The 16,749-nt window shown below is 40.4% G+C and overlaps 1 protein-coding gene and 1 non-coding gene across 2 annotated transcripts in view; one reads left to right on the top strand and one right to left on the bottom strand.

The window, feature by feature from the left end:
* The first annotated feature begins 298 nt into the window (after positions 1 to 298).
* The window catches only part of LOC126471056 (uncharacterized), a 642,710-nt gene continuing 626,259 nt past the window's right edge, over positions 299 to 16,749 (top strand). Inside the window, exon 1 of the mRNA XM_050099123.1 lies at positions 299 to 483. Coding sequence (XP_049955080.1) covers positions 427 to 483 — 57 coding nt within the window. The 5' untranslated portion in view covers positions 299 to 426. The remainder of the gene's footprint in view (positions 484 to 16,749) is intronic.
* Trnas-gga (transfer RNA serine (anticodon GGA)) lies at positions 10,509 to 10,592 on the bottom strand. The gene is given in 2 exon segments: positions 10,509 to 10,543; positions 10,553 to 10,592. It is a non-coding gene; the product is annotated as a tRNA-Ser (tRNA).

Below are 16,749 nucleotides of genomic sequence, written 5' to 3'. Positions count from 1 at the left end.
TGACAGCTGGCTGGCGGACGGTTCCCAACTGGAGGAGTGTGGGGTCCCAGTGACGGGGAAGGCCGCGGGAGGAACCGTAAGGCGGGCATGCAGACTCGGTCGCGTGCCCCCAAGGACGCGTTGACACCCGCCGAGAGCCGCAGAGGCTGTCGCGTGCTTGTGGGTGTCGGGCGTCCATTGATTGCGGTGTAGCGTCGTGTAGAGGGTTGTGCGCTTATCGATCGCGCCTATGCGCGCGGCGCGGAGCGGCGCGGCGTGCCGGCGCGACGGAGGCGGCCGCCAGTTGTCCGCCGGCAGTGGACTCGACAGGTCGCCACAGCCGCCGCCTCCAGAGCCAGCCCAGCCGCAGCCGCCCCCGCCGCCCTCATAGCGCAGCACTGCGTGCCCTCTTTGCTGACTGCCCGCTGACAACGCAGACTAGCGCCCATGATTGGCTCATTCTGGAACCTGTGCAGAGCGTGCCCATCCATGCCGGTGGATAAGGTACGTGTACCCGCTGTCCCGCGGCTGCGGCGCCTCCCGGACGGCGGCCGCTGCAGCAGCGGCGTCTGCGTCCGGCGGCCGTTGCCAAGTACCGCGACGCGCCACGCTTTGCGCGAGCCCGCTGCGGCCTGCGCCCACTGCCAACCGCCCGCCGCTGGCGAGACCAACTTTTTGATAGGCACGCTGTTCGGCTAGCCATCTGTGTGGCTTCCTCGTTAGGAACTTGTCCGGCTTCGGCGCTTTTCTGCGTGAGCTTTACCGTTAAACCTAGCCACTTCCGGCCCCGCCAGGTCTTCTACCGCTAGGCGTCTAATTTTTGCAGCAAATAAATAGTCGTCTGTCGCACTGAGCACTTTCTCGCGATTCTCCGAGACCTATCATTCGATATAGGACATTTTCTGACACTGTCGGATGTTTCCTTCTGCCGCCCGTAGCGTAAGCGGGTTTACGGCAGAATAGCATGCTCCGAAACAAGTCTGAAGCTTATTGCCAGTCACTGCCTTTTGTACTAGAGCAAATTGTTCTGTGACAGAAAACTTTGAAAATCCTAGTACTCTGCTGCAACCCCCGTTTATTTTGAAGGATAATACAATTTAAAGAAAAAAAAAAGAGAAAAACTCGTTTTATCTAGCTATTACTTAATTTTAAACCGTAACTAATAACACAAAAATGTTAATAAAATTCGTTAAAAGTAATTAGTATCCTCAAAATGTCGAAAAAACAGCACTGTTATTGATAGTTCTTAAAGGAGCACTTATTCGCTTCCCACGGAATACCAGCGTCCCACAGAACACAACTCGGGGGAACCATACACTACAAGGAGAAAGAGAGTCGATGCATTTCGATAAATTTCAGCTAGCGCTGAAGATTGCGCTTCATTGGGGACTTGCCAGTTTCAAAAATTCAGATAGAGAGAAAGATGGAAGTATCGGATGTAGTTGGCGTGCGAGGAATGTTTCACGCCTTTCTTCTGGAAGGGTGTCGTGCTGGCCCCAGAAGCAGGGCGGCGCAGTGACGCCTCGCAATGCGCCAACTCTGCGACGGCGGGCAGTCCTCCTTTCCGGTCGTTTACTCTTCGTGGTTAACTGGACAGCAAAGACAGACATCTGCAACGTGGCCGGGAGTTGCGGTGGAAACGTTCACTTAACAATTAATTGCTTTCTTTTCCGCCCACAGACCTTCCAACTGTACTTGGAAAGATCCTTACCACCCTCCAAGCCTTGAAACGTTTACCCCCGACGTTAGCATGTCCCTCTGCAATTCGAGATTCATTTTTTTCCTACATTGAGTTAAAACTCCTGGAACAAATTTTCTATTATTTTTCTACACTTTTACTGCCTTTCTCAACATTTCCGGCGCAAACAGTTCAGATTTTCACCATCTGGAATAATTAAAAAACTGAATAATAGAGAAATGGTATGCAGTCTGCTTGAGTAAATCAGATAGCCTCGAAATATTTACTGTTGAAATAATATAATCGTTTTATGTTGCAGGAACGATACAGAGCACTTAAATTTGGACGATAGCTGCTGATCTTTGGGTTGAAATCTGCTGAATTTATACACGTCGACCAGATTTAACCTGCACCGTGAGAGCTCATCTCAACACTTTCGCTCATCTAACAGCGCCCACATTTCGGTGGCAAATGCGAATGGATTGGCGGAAAATAGGCTTCCCTGGCAGTGTTGTGGCCTCACTGTTGGCAGACCACAAAACTGAAAACAGTGTTTCACAATACTTTCAATTATTATAAGCTAATGTAACTGTGCACTCGGGTTCAAACAATAGTCAGACGAACTATTTTCCCATGTGTACCTCTTCTTCCGGTAAATGAGTGTGGATTCTAGTACGTACAAGTGCCCCGTGCCCGTCGTTTATTCTCAACTCTACAAACCTCCGCGATAATTTAAGGAGTATCAGAATGATAGTTTCGTGTAACGCCGCATGAATGGATTTTCATTGGCATTAAAAGCTCAGCACGCACCTTCCGTGTTTGCCGTACGTAGTACTTCCAGTCACGCACACAACTTCTTTCAGTCAGTGGTTCATTTAACTTCTTTTTAAGTTTGTATGAAAATAAAACCGGGTGGTAAAAATTTATGGAGCACCACCCCTCATCGAACACCTTCTTTAAGTATCAGGACGTTATCGACATAGTTCGGCGACTGACAAGTGAAACCGCTTAGAGACACTTTGTCACGATGCAAACAAGGAAGGAAAATGTATTCACCAACAGCTCATATATCAATCGTAGCGTCTTCTACTGGCACTCATTAGCAGCATTTTGCTTCACATCCGTAGAATGTTAAAATTGTACATGGCTGTTCAACTCCTTATCTAAATGCTCAGTATCAAGTAAAGATAGTAATTTTATATGTATTTTCACTCAATTCGTTCTGACAAATGTTAATCTCATTTCCCCTTTCGGTAGTCTTCGCTTCGCTAAAAATTTTCTGCTGAATTGTAGGAGAATGGTCAGTTTTTTGGACTTGCTGAAGTATGTCTGGCATTCTCTGAAGTCTTTATATATATGAGAGCTTTAACTTTTTAGTGTAGCAGTCATAATGATATTATCACGAAACAAACTGTGCGCCTGAGACTTCGACAACTTATTGGGAAGTAATCTTTAAGGTATCGCAAGGCAAGTGCAAAAAAGAAGAAAAAAGAAAATGTAAAAGATCTTAGACAGTCGTTTTCAGACGTCTATTACTAGATTTAGAATAACTGTACTATAATATATCCTTAACGTGTATGCAATAAAATAATTTGCACTGTGGTGGTGAATGATGTAAATTAACAATAACGAGTTTTAGTATACATGTCTAAATGAAATCTAGATATTATTTCAATAAAACAGTCTACATCGCATGTAAGTTGTATATATTTCGTTTCGTGATCAGTCTCAGTCATCTGTCAGACCATCTTCAGACCCTTACATATTGTAAGTGATCAAGGAATGATTACAATCACAGAAGTAAGATAACATAAAAGAAATGGCCGGTATACCATTGGAGCGAGCAGAAGCTGGTGGTCTGGAGCAGATCGCTCTGGGGCGTGCTGAATACTGGCGAGTAGAGCTCAATCGCTCTTGGTTGTATACCGAAAGCTTTCACCAAGGATATATCAGCCATTTATTTTATGTTATTTTACTTCTCTGACTGCATTCATTTCTCAATCACTTACAATATGTAATACTCTTGCTTACAGAATTTAAAAAATGATCTGATGAGGAAAGACCGAAACAGGTCACCAAACGAGATATACACAACGTACATGCTCTCTGGACTGTTTTATACTGAAATAATTTTAATATGATTTTAGCGATCGCTGTTTTCCTCAGAAAAGTGTTCCAAAACATTAGAAATCAAGAAAATCTATCATTCGATAAACCAAGTTTTGATTGCGAATGGAGAAATGAGGATTGGGGTTTAGCGTGTGATACACAGCAAAGTCTTAAAAGATGAAGCATATCCTCAAGTTGAGTAAGAAAGGATTCGTTGTTGCAAATTTAAGAAACAATCGTAGCTTTTATCTGACTGAGTTAGGTAAAACGCGTGAAACATGACTCAGAACGGCTGAAAGAGAATCAAAAACTGACTCTACCAAAGAAGAGTCCAGTGTCATTTTCGTGGTGCCATCTCACCGTGTTACATTCCGCTGTTGGGCTTTGAAGTCAGTACGAGTACGGTCCAAATCAACGGGGTTACACAAAGCAGAAAATACGCAAAACCAGACACAGTTACAGGTGTCCTCCTTCACTTTAACTAGTCTCACCATGCGACCATAGTTTCTAGGAGGAACTCTTGGATGTGTACCGAACTCTGAAAGGTTGTGATTACATTACACGTAATTTTATTCTTCATTTGACACGCGGCATGGTGTCTTACTGTTAGCATGATACGGAATATCGAAAAAGCCTTCAAACTGAAGCAAATTACATTAAGAAAGTCACTAAAAAGTCAGAAATTCACTTGCATAATTTTGCTCTACGTATAATGATAACGTGGAAAAAGCCCTTAAAACAAATTTGCTTGAGAATTCAAAACCTCTTTTGGTTAGCTCTATAATCGATTCCCATTAGGAGTCATCGTCGACGCTCATCAAAAGATTACATCTTTCTGTTTTCGAAACAGTATGCAATATTCGCACCGTTTCGTTTAATATCCTTGTTTCGTCACGACAGATCATCTAAATATCAAAGTAACCTAGCTAAAATTTACCATATATGAGCAGTAAACGATTCTAAATATTGCTGGCATTTTAGCAAAGATGCCGTAGATCGGGAGAAACATAGAGAGTGTATTAAAAACGTGTTGTAATTTACAATGCAAATCGAAAGAAATGGCTTCATTAACCATTCACGGACAAATTAAAGTAACACTTTACATTATACACTTTGCACTATGCAGATCTATATAGATTAATTTCTTGTCATTCAGACCTAGACAATATATATATATATATATATATATATATATATATATATATATATATATATATATATATATATATATATATATATGTGTGTGTATGTATGTGTGTGTGTGTGTGTGTGTGTGTGTGTGTGTGGGTGTGTGTGTGGGTTCGCGGGTTTCTAAGCACAGTATTATTTGTTTCCGATTTTGTATGCAGTGTATCATGTTTTCGACAATGGAGTTGCTAGTGAAGCCAAAATCATTATCTGAATGTGAACAACACAATCTTAATGTGAACATTACAATCTAAGATCTGAAACTGGACGTAAACCCCGAAATTCAATAGTACGCCTGTCATCACCGCAACCACTTCCTCAATGAATTAGAGAGGATACATGATAAATTTAGGCAATTAATTTTATTGGATACTCGTTTGTATACGAATCAATGCAGACCCTAATCTTCTTTTCTACATTCATTAGCGAAGTGAATATTTTTGACAGATAACGTCACAGGCACGCGTAATTCGATAATTATTTCACTAAAATTATAAGCACTTGTTCAATCACCTGCTGCAGTCACTTGTGATGATGCGTTAATGGATTGATTTTAATACAAAAATACAGCACCAATAGTCAGTAGGAACATTTCCTCTTGGTGGAAGGGTGATTATTAAATAAATACCAAAAGAAACAAAAATTATTCTACATTTCCAAGCGACGTACGCAAACTTGTCGTCTCGTGTGAGGAAGATTAATGGTGCTTAACTGAGTGAAGTGCAACGTTATTGACAAAAAGTCAATGAAATTCGATTTCATTTTACATTTTCTCCAACAACTTCCACTCACGACCAATAAAGCTGTTCAGATACCGTGGAATGAATTTGTAACTTCAAAGATCCCAGTGCGAAATATTATTGTACTTTTCACCATTAGTACTCTACAGAAGTACCTTATTTTAAAATTATGTAAGATATATGTCACAATTTTTGAGCTGTACTATACGTGGTTTGCTTCTGTAAAGCAGAATGGGTCTGTTAAACTGCGTTTATGAGAAGCCGGTTTTGCAGTAGCTTTGTAACAACGGACACCAATCTGCCTGAAAAATTTCTGCAGAAAATCTCTAACCCAGTACAGTGTGACAGATCTACAGTAGGAGGAAGAGAAGTTCACACTAAAAACATGGTCGTGGAAATATCTCGTAATTATATATTCTTTCCACCAAAACTGTTAGATATGACAAAAATTTGAGTTGTAGAGACATGCACGTTACTTCCTGCCTCTTTTAAATCACACCGAAACAAAGCATAAGAAACACTAGCTATTTGTTATCAGCACGACGTCCGACATACTCACAGAACTGTAATACCGTTGCAGCACAACTAGCGTTAGCAGTAAGAGAAATTTTTCAGGGAAACTTGGCAGTATTGTCGTCGACGAAATTTTCATCACTAACAAATGTTTTATTTTCAGACGAAAACATTTCTTCTGATACTAAAAATCATTTTAAAACGAAGAAAGAGTGCACAACTTGAAACACGAAACTACTAAAAGCAATGAAGAAAAATTAGAAAGTGCAGTATCTCATTAATTTTCTGTATGATTAATTTCCGCAACTTTTTACCTACTAACGCAAGGCAAGTACGCCTACTTTTTCTTGATTTTTCTATATATAGCCTCACTTTCTTTAACGGTATTCGAGAAGCTTTGTAGGAGGTATGCAGTAATAAGGCACGAGTTATGTTTTACATAGAAACTTCTTCGATTAAATGATAAATAAGTTAAATAAGACGTCAAGACTTCCCGTTGGTGGAATTCCTTTCCTGTTGTCACATAAAGCTCAAGTAACTGATCAGAACTAGCGTCTTGTAGTTTTTCATATGTTTCGTATTTCCTGAATTTCCTGTCCTACTGTAACAGCTGTAACAAACCTTACATAACCACACTTCTCTTCATAATCCATCTCTAGTCCCTTTAAAAGGTGTAATAAAATACTTGCTTCAGTATCTCAGAAGCTACTTACCGTTAGAGTTAACATCCATACAGCAAATTGCTCATTCCTTTACTTATCCATCACCATCATCAGCCATCTGGCATCCAGTGCTAGGTAAACGACTACTCTAGACTTTTCCATGATTTACCATCTTCAGATACAAGCATGTATGTTTTCTGATTTCATGTATCCGCCTACCATTAAGTCATCGACTTTGTCTTTTCTTAACTCTTGCACTCCAAGAAAGAAATTCTTCGATCCATCTACCGGCCACTCACTTGGTTTCTTGACCCTCGCCTTTCCCTTCAGTTCAGTTTCTTTAACTTAAATTACGCCTTACATCCTAGGTGGTTTCTTAGCCGATTTCTTAGTTTTCCTATCACTCTTATCAATTTACAACAAGATCTGTTCATTGATGAGTAACCTTCAGTTTTGAATGGATTTATCACTGCCGCAAGTCAAAATTACTAAGAGACACAAGTTATGGTCTTCCCTTCTCAGCAATTTTGTGTGGATAGTTTTGACTACTATATTTGTCGACCGAAAGAAGTCCACACAATTTCTACTCTATGGTTTATTGATTCTCCAGTTCATCTAGTCGGTGTCGTCATCCACCTTAAATACAAATTCTCATCAGCTGCATATGTGAAATAATTGTTAATGTGTACTGTTTTCATTTCTATGTAGTTATAGGACGTATTTTTAATTTTACTATAATTAATTTGCAGCAATAGTATCTAAATTCCCTTCTAACACCGTCGTTGTTGAAGTTTATCTGCAGTAGACACAAACAGTACAGTGTCATCAGCAAATATAATTCTTTAACTAATACTTCCCCTTCCTTATAATATTTTATAGTGCTGAAACCTACCACTTGGACTACAGAGAATAGTTTTCGTTATATATAACCTTTTCACCTGCCGTCTCTGTTTGAGGAATTTCTCACTACCCTGATGTAACTTAATGGGATTTTTACTATTGGTCTTGTTTCTCAAGAGCTCATTGCGGAGATTCTGGTACAACAGAGTCAAAAGCTTTCTCAGAAACTCTGAATACCAGGCGAAATATTATTTCATAATCATCACTCAGTTGCATAAATTAGTTCTCGGCTTGCATTTAACCACTGTGCTATGTCTGCCGCTAAAGTCGACTGTTCTAATAATCTTTCTTTGTAATGTTTGCTAACTTTAATGAGTATCTCCTAAGTTATGGGAAGATGCTGGTCAGTCTATGGTTTTGTTGTAACTTGTCTTTCTACTTATTTGCTTATTATCACCTTTCAAAAATCGTCTCGACATCTCGTACCATTTATGAAATATTACGGATATCCGTATTATGCTGGATAATCTGTATGGACGTTCCATGTTTGAGGTACTTGCAGTAGCTGAATAAGGGCTATAGTTACACACTATTGTCAGAGGCGGTTTATCCACAACAGATAATAAGGGGCCCCATATTCTTACCCCGCATCCGCACTCTAAAACAGTGCAGAAGTAAATTAATCTTCCGAAGTTTTGAACTGAAAATTATTATGTTGTTTAAGACTGTGTGTACATGATTGTGCAGCAGGTTAACGAACAACTGAAGAAGGCAACGATCATAACTCTATTACATTAAATCACAAATTTGCATAGGAGTTCGAGTTCCATATTTCTAACTTCAATCGCAATATTATCGACAGAAATTGTTTATTTGTTACTGTTAAATAACCCTCTGCAAAAGTCATTGTATACCCTCCCATCAAACGACGAAGGTCACTGAGTGAAACTGTCGTATAGTCAGAATTCCTTTCAATTAAACGTAGTTGCAAACTAGCTAAGTTAGTGCTGTTTTCGTAATCCTGTTTATGTTCCTTTCACTAATTTAAAGTTCAGCCTGTATGACTTTGCAGTAGATTTGTATATCATCTTTCAGTGGATTTCTACGAATTTCATATCCGCATTTAAGTGTTTGACTCACTGAGATACACCACTGTGGTCATTCTCTCATGCCGAATAACTCAGTGTCAGACTTCCAGCCTGCACCATTAACAAAACGTACATCAGGTGTTTCATGACGTTTTACTGTACATCACACCCCTACTTTATTCTATCTAGGAATTCAAACTGTGGAACTTTATAATAAGAAGCGCCTTGTTTTTTTATGGTGAGCTGTGATCAGTTTCGAGACAGTCTGTACAGTTCAGAAGAAACCGTGAGTTCGGTTCTGTTTGATTGTAATTCGACTGATGGAAAAATATTGTAACAACTCTTCACAGTAAGTGGAAACAAAAGTATCAATAACCTGGTCGCTTGGTGAGTTTCAGTGTATACACGACGTAAACAGGTAGTCGCCAAAAAGTTGTATTTCAGTTCAGCTATGGAGTACCTTATTATTTGTAACAGGCACACTAGTACTTAAATTCGGGAGATAAAATTTTATTAGATGTTATAGAAGTAAAAAATACGTCAAAAAATTAGTACAGCGCTACGCGCCTCTAGCGATCTTAAACAGTTTCTGATTGTTTTCAAAAATGTGTGGGAATTCCTAAGGACCAAACTGCTTAGGTCATCGGTCCCTAGTCTTACACACTACTTAAACTAACTTATACTAAAAACAACGCACACACCCATGCCCGAGGGAGGACTCCAACCTCCGGCGGGAGGGGCCGCGCAGTCCGTGACATGGCGCCTCAAACCGCGCCGCCACTTCGCGCGGCTCTGATTGTTTTGTCAATGTTAAATATTCTACATAAAGTTATCCAGCTATTGATAATTAACTGTATGTTAAGATGCTCTGAGAAGAATCGATTCGTCTGTCATGTTATTTAAGAAAACACACAGTCGTTTGCCCTGAGTGTTTCAGGAATTACGGATTTTTTTATTAGAGATGATTGAGTACCTTAGACTACGCCTTTAAGACTGTGCCGACGTAGCCCTCGTTCTGTTTAGCATTTTATATAGATTTGATGCGGGTAGCCGATTCTTCAAAATACCTACTTTAATTTATGAGGACGACCTGTTTTCAGCTGTTACCAGTACACTCAATCTTATGCGTGTGTTAGCTAACACGAATCAGCATATATCACTTCAGGACACACAGATTCATGCTTTCGGCAACTGAAGTATGCTACCTTCTGAAAAATTTACATGTTGAGAAAATGTGTCTGCAGTTAAAGCATAGGATTAATACAGCTATGACACAAAGATGAGTTTTTAGTTACTTACAAAGTCGTCTTGACCCACTTCGGGTTTGAAATATCCGTCTTAAGATGGGTGATACAGAATTCTTTTATTTTTAAGCCTGTCTCTGGAGGAATTTTAGTGTGTTTCTAAGCGACAAAGAAGTCGTATATTACTAACAAAACTTCTCAGATCTTGCTGGCCCCACCAGACGTGCCGATATACCTGCCAGAAAGGAAATCGTTTTTGGAGTTCAGTATGTATTGCTCGTGGCACTTCCCAACTACGATTTTTCCTTAATTAGATGCTCTTCAACATTTGTCCTTAAAAAAAAAAAAAAAAAAAAAAAAAAAAAAAAAAAAAAGGCTCTGAGCACTATGGGACTTAACTTCTGAAGTCAACAGTCCCCTAGAACTTAGAACTACTTAAACCTAACTAAGGACATCACACACATCCATGCCGGAGGCAGGATTCGAACCTGCGACCGTAGCGCTCGCGCGGTTCCAGACTATAGCGCCTAGAACCGCTCGGCCACTCCGGCCGGCTTCTCCTTGCGTAATTACGGTATAATACATATTGTGAGTCTGCCTATGGCCGGTTGATGCTTAGGAAATGACAATAATGCACATTATGTCACCTTACTCGAATTTTTCAGCGATATATATGGCGCTCGTTCATCAAACCTCATTCTGAGAACCTGCTTTCCCAACAAACATTCACAAGGTTGAAGAATATACGACACAGTATCACACTACTAAATGACCCGATGAACAGGCATGAACAATAAAAAGCTTGTAGGAGAAAGTGAAGGCTAAATTTGTAAATTCTTAACAGATAGCGATTTTTAAATAAATAATTTACGTCTACAGCGTGGCAGGCTGCTGTCTCTCAGTTACAATAACTGTGGTAGTAGTACAGCACCCTGAAATACCCACACTGTTTGTAGACTGCAAATTTAGTTCTAGATTAAATATAGTGTGAATAAAATTTAGTCAAGCTATTCTTTAGAAAATTGTATCAATAGGAATACGTGCACAACACCAACGTCAGCTCAGTTGGTAGAGCACTTGCCCGCGAAAGGCAAAGGTCCCGAGTTCGCGTCTCGGTCCGCCACACAGTTTTAATCCGCCAGGAAGTTTCATATCAGCGCACACTCCGCTGCAGAGTGAAAATCTCATTCTGGAATCATCCCCTAGGCTGTGGCTAAACCATGTCTCCGCAATATCCTTTCTTTCAGGAGTGCTAGTCCTGCGTAGTTCGCAGGAGAGCTTCTGTAAAGTTTGGAAGGTAGGAGACGAGGTACTGGCGGAAGTAAAGCTGTGAGGACGGGGCGTGAGTCGTGTTTGGGTAGCTCAGTTGGTAGAGCACTTGCCCGCGAAAGGCAAAGGTCCCGAGTCCGAGTCTCGGTCCGGCACACAGTTTCAATCCGCCAGGAAGTTTCATGATATATAATGTGCGCTAGATGAAACCGTGCTGACCCCACCAGATTTCCCGATACGACCGACAGCAAGCATATCATTTTTGGAGTTCAGTATATATCACTAGTGGCGCTTCCCAAGTGTGCTTTTTCTTTAATTTTCTCGTACCGTAGCAGGTTGTTAAACTAGTTTAATTCACTCCGCCGGGTGTGCTTGTGATACGAATATCCAACATGCTTACTGTATAATCCACTTTAACCATGACTTTCTTGCATCTCATATTGACATTTACGTCTGCCGTTCAGCACCGCCACCTTGTCTAGTATGTTATCCTACAATTTTTCGAGTCTTATTCTAGATCTTCCTTTTCTTATGTTGCGAGGATTCCTTCGGAGCAATAACTCGAAGGCAGCCGGCTCTTAGACATGTCCAAATATTTCGATTTGTCCTTTAGTTTCACTTATTGGCAGCATTTGTTTCCTTTTCTCGGCAAATGTTAGCGCCTCATAAAGCAAAACGGGTAAAAGGACTATTTAGTACAGACAAGGAGAATAGTCTTTATTTCAGAATCTGAGAGAATATGAAAAATGCCCTGCTAGCGAGTGCTACCCCAAGCCTAACAAGTCGTGAAAGCGGGCTGAAATTAGTGTACAGAACAACCAGGACAGAAACTCGAAGTAAGGTGTACTAAGTCCCTATTTATTTCACGAAATAATAAAAATAGTCATAAAAAGAGTGCCGAAAATGGAATGGCATCGATAATAGAGAGGTCATCAATTGTGCAGGGCTACGTATCGTTAGGTAGGTGTACCGCGGTCCCTCGCCCGCACCGCCTAGTACCTCATTAGGGCACGCAGTGGAGCGTACTGCGGTGCCGCTGCAGTACGAACGACTCACAAGTCTGAATAAAATTCCGAGGCTCCGTTTCGCTCCAAAAACATGCTGTGTAATTTCATTGTCACAGATGCTATTATAATAAGTTGCCAAAAAAAGAAGTGGATGGACAGCGTAGTTTTCGCTCTATAAGAGTAACAAAATATCTCTTGGGGAGAATCCTTCGGTTTCAGAGGTTTGTGAAAGAGGAAAGAGATCGAATACCATGAGTGCTAACTAACTTGAAAAACGTCAAACTGAGTGACAGCTGAATCCTGGGATAACATCAGGCTGTGAGATCAAGAGTATCCACAGCGCTCCCAAAGAGGACAGAAATTTTCTCTCTCAGCTCTCGACACTCAGGTCGCGATGCCAGCGATTGCATTGGATTAGGGGAAAATTATTAAATCTTATTATCGTTGACAGTATTCTCTTTCAGAGATAGGTATTCAGTTTTCAACGTTTCGGAAGTGGCTCACGGATAGTAAAAATAAATACCTCTTCCTGCTATCCTCGCGAGTGGATGAGTCGTTTAGTCCTGTGAGAAGTGTTCCATCCAGTTCTGAAATACAATGTAAAAAATGTATCACAATACATCAGGTAGAAATTTTGAAAATTATGTTCTGCATATTATTTTAATACCACATTGATATAAAGAATCATCTCCTCTTTAACATTTAGTATCACATAGCCCACCTTGTTTTCCCTACAGTTTCCATGCTCCACAGCAACGGCAATAAAAGAAAACGAACATATGCATACCGTTCATAAGCTTTTGTTTCGCTCTACATTGGTTTCTGTTTCAAAGATCATTCTTTAGTATTACACTGTTCCAAAGACGTTATTCGTGCCTTATGCTTTACTGTGAATCCATAACATAAATTAAATGGTAATCCTAAACACATCAAGAACCTACATTATTCAAAGAAAAAATTAAATTATAATACGAGACATTATTGATATTATATCTAACGTAGGTAACGGGTTAAATATCGGACTACAGATTTTCGGTATGTATTATGAAATGTTGTGTACAGCACAATGAAGTAAGTGATCCTTGCAGTATTAAAGTGCAGAATATTTGTTTCAAACTGCAAAATTTTGTATTACATATGAGTTTTCGCATTTATGTCACATAAATTATATATCGTTTAAATGAACACCACAGGGTGAGCAGGTGGAGTCACAGCCAATAATGTTCATTTATATTATTTATACGAGAAACGACGTCCCTAAATACTGCAAAAATTACTGTACAAAACTTAGGCTGCCTGTTATGTAATAAATAGTGCCCGAGTGACACTGAGGTGTGGTGATAACACATTTAATCTTTAGTCTCAGTTAGGTATCACACTGTCAGTGCCTTGTATTATCTTTTGATTCCCCTATTCTATATTGAAAGGTCTTAATTTAATAAGCATTTTTGACAGTTCTTTAGCGATTCTAGATAATTTGTTTCATAGATCACCAGAAGATGTGAATAACTTATTTGTAATGGTGTAACCTTAAAAACTGACTTGGAGCCTGAAATCGTGGCTGTGTGAAATAATAAAATGTAAAACATGGATCAAATGTGTTAGCTGTGTAATGATTACAATTTTTAAAATGAATGAATAATCAAGAAAAGGAACATCACCGATTTGTAAGGTGTTACAAGTATCGTCATTCGGTAATACACAGAAACAGAAATGATTTCCTTATCAGTGGTCCACTTTACTCGAAGTAATTTCTATAATTCCGTACTACTATTCACAGTGATATCTTTAAACGTCCATTTAGCGAAAACTGCGCCGCTTACGTACGCACTGCATTTAATAGGCGGTCTCAATTAATTTTATTTCATCAGCCGGCAAATCCAAGTAAAGGCGGACGGTTGACGTGTGTCAGCCACACCGGTAAAAATTTAAATTTTCTTGTTGTAATTATCTTTATTTAAAAGAAACGCCGAATATTTATCTGTGCGTCTGTGGAAGCTGCCTTCCACTACCGTCTTCACTACCCGAAGTTTTGTCGTGTCTGGCGTATTGTACAACCAGTGGTTGTTGGTATTTCTTAGTTCTTTTCATATATTTTGATGAGAATTGGTTTTTGCTTCGCTGTTGTCAGTTTTTGCAGATGATAAAAATTTGATTTCACATTCCACAACTCCCTTTTTTCGGCTTTTAGAAGTCTGACTTAATTTACTGTCTTTATTTTATACCTGCAATTAATTTTATTTTGCCGCTCGGGATTAGCCGAGCGGTCTGGGGCGCTGCAGTCATGGACTGTGCGGCTGGTCCCGGCGGAGGTTCGAGTCCTCCCTCGGGCATGTGTGTGTGTGTTTGTCCTTAGGATAATTTAGGTTAAGTATGGCTCTGAGCACTATGGGATTCAACTGCTGTGGTCATCAGTCCCCTAGAACTTAGAACTAATTAAACCTAACTAACCTAAGGACATCACATACATCCATGCCCGAGGCAGGATTCGAACCTTCGACCGTGGCAGCAGCGCGGCTCCGGACTGGAGCGCCTAGAACCGCACGACCACCGCGGCCGGCTTTAGATTAAGTAGTGTGTAAGCTTAGGGACTGATGACCTTAGCAGTTAAGTCCCATAAGATTTCACACACATTTGAACATTTTTTTTTATTTTATTTTCGTAAGACTTCGTGTGGTAGGTGGGTTCACAAAAATACAGCTACCATAAAACTTGTGTGAAATCACCTGTGACGCAAATGACCACCAATGACTCTTTACTAATAAAGCAAAAAGCGCCTGGTGAAAAACTTCCTTAATTTTTAGTTCGCTTAACACAAAAAGGCCAAATAATACTCTTTACATAACAGACGCTGCTTAAGGTAGTCAACGAAACAAACCAAACAAACATAGCAATAAGTTTCGCTTTCTCTGTATACTTTTTTGCCATCCGGTGTTGATTAACCCGTGACTTCTCTTCTGTGCTGCCGTGACATTTACGCCAGAAAAGGGGAGAGCGTAGCATGTGGCATACAGACGAATCACCTTCATCTGACATGTATTATTTCTTGTTCTCTTAAGAGAAAAACGGGAAATTACTTGAAATGCAGCAACTCTTCCTTCTCTGCAACTTGAGTCAGCTTCTGTCGCTTGAAATAATCGGAGAAAGTCTGTCGTAATACCGTGTAGGGCGTATGTGTTCAAAAAACCGTGTAGTAACGCATTAAAATGAGAAGCAAAGAAAACGGAAGGAGAGAAGTCTGTATAAATGGTGGCAGAGAGATATCTTTGAAAGATTTGAACTAACACGCAGCCGCCATTCTGCGCGCATAAGACAGAAAACTCGATTTCTTTGGCCGGCCGCGGTGGTCTCACGGTTAAGGCGCTCAGTCCGGAACCGCGCGACTGCTACGGTCGCAGGTTCGAATCTTGCCTCGGGCATGGATGTGTGTGATGTCCTTAGGTTAGTTAGGTTTAAGTAGTTCTAAGTTCTAGCGGACTGATGACCACCGATGTTAAGTCCCATAGTGCTCAGGACCATTTTTTTTTTCGATTTCTTTTGAGCCTTTAAGTCTGTATGCAAGAGGAGCTCGCTATTAGCACTGTGTAGAGGTACGAGTCGCTTCCCTCCTTGCAGTAGCCAAATGAACGGTCGCGTGGCCACTGCATTGCAGATGTTCCAATGCCCCCGCGGCACGACGCAGGTAGCAGACTGATTTACGCTCATAGAATGCAGCAAGCTTACAAACACCTGTGAACCTTGTAAAGTAGCCACTTTTTAATGCATTAGTTGCTAGTAGAGGAACTTGCGGCCTACGGAAACCCTCACACAAAGCGAAAACATAAAAGCTCAATCTGGACACTCCTTCTTGGCCGCCAAACATTTTTTTCAGTTAGGCCGGGATCTACGTAGAAAATCGCTACATTTCTTTATTAACAGACATTTCGTCGTGTTCTGTCCGTGACTGCAGCTTTCAGGTTATGGGTAGTTTTACCAGTAATATACAATTTTCAGTCACAGTACATGGCGAGTCAAAAGTCCTTGGACACCTTCATAAGTTGGAAGATTAAAGAGAAAATTGAAATGTGATGATGGGAACATAGGTTTGATGTGATGCCGCAGCTTTTGGAGTGAATGTCATTCATGGCCGCCATCTTGAAATCCGCCATTTTGGATTCAAGTCATTTTTTTAAATGGGAAGGGGGGTGTATGACACATCAAATAACACTCGCTTGAGCTCTGCAATGTAGTGGTGTAATTTGGCTGCAATTTTATTAAATAAATTTGTTTTTGTCTATCTTGTACAGTTTAGAGGTTATTAATGTTCGAAGTTGGGAAATTACCTTCATACCGACTGCTACAACACATGTTCTACGTGTTGTCCATCCCGTGCAATGCACAACTGTAGTCGCCGCAACCACATTAATAACTTGTAAACTGTACAAGGTAGACA

Source organism: Schistocerca serialis, chromosome 3, assembly GCF_023864345.2.
Source record: "Schistocerca serialis cubense isolate TAMUIC-IGC-003099 chromosome 3, iqSchSeri2.2, whole genome shotgun sequence".
Taxonomy (NCBI): Eukaryota; Metazoa; Arthropoda; class Insecta; order Orthoptera; family Acrididae; genus Schistocerca; species Schistocerca serialis.
Note: the sequence above shows the minus strand (reverse complement) of the source record. Positions and strands in the feature narration are given on the sequence as shown.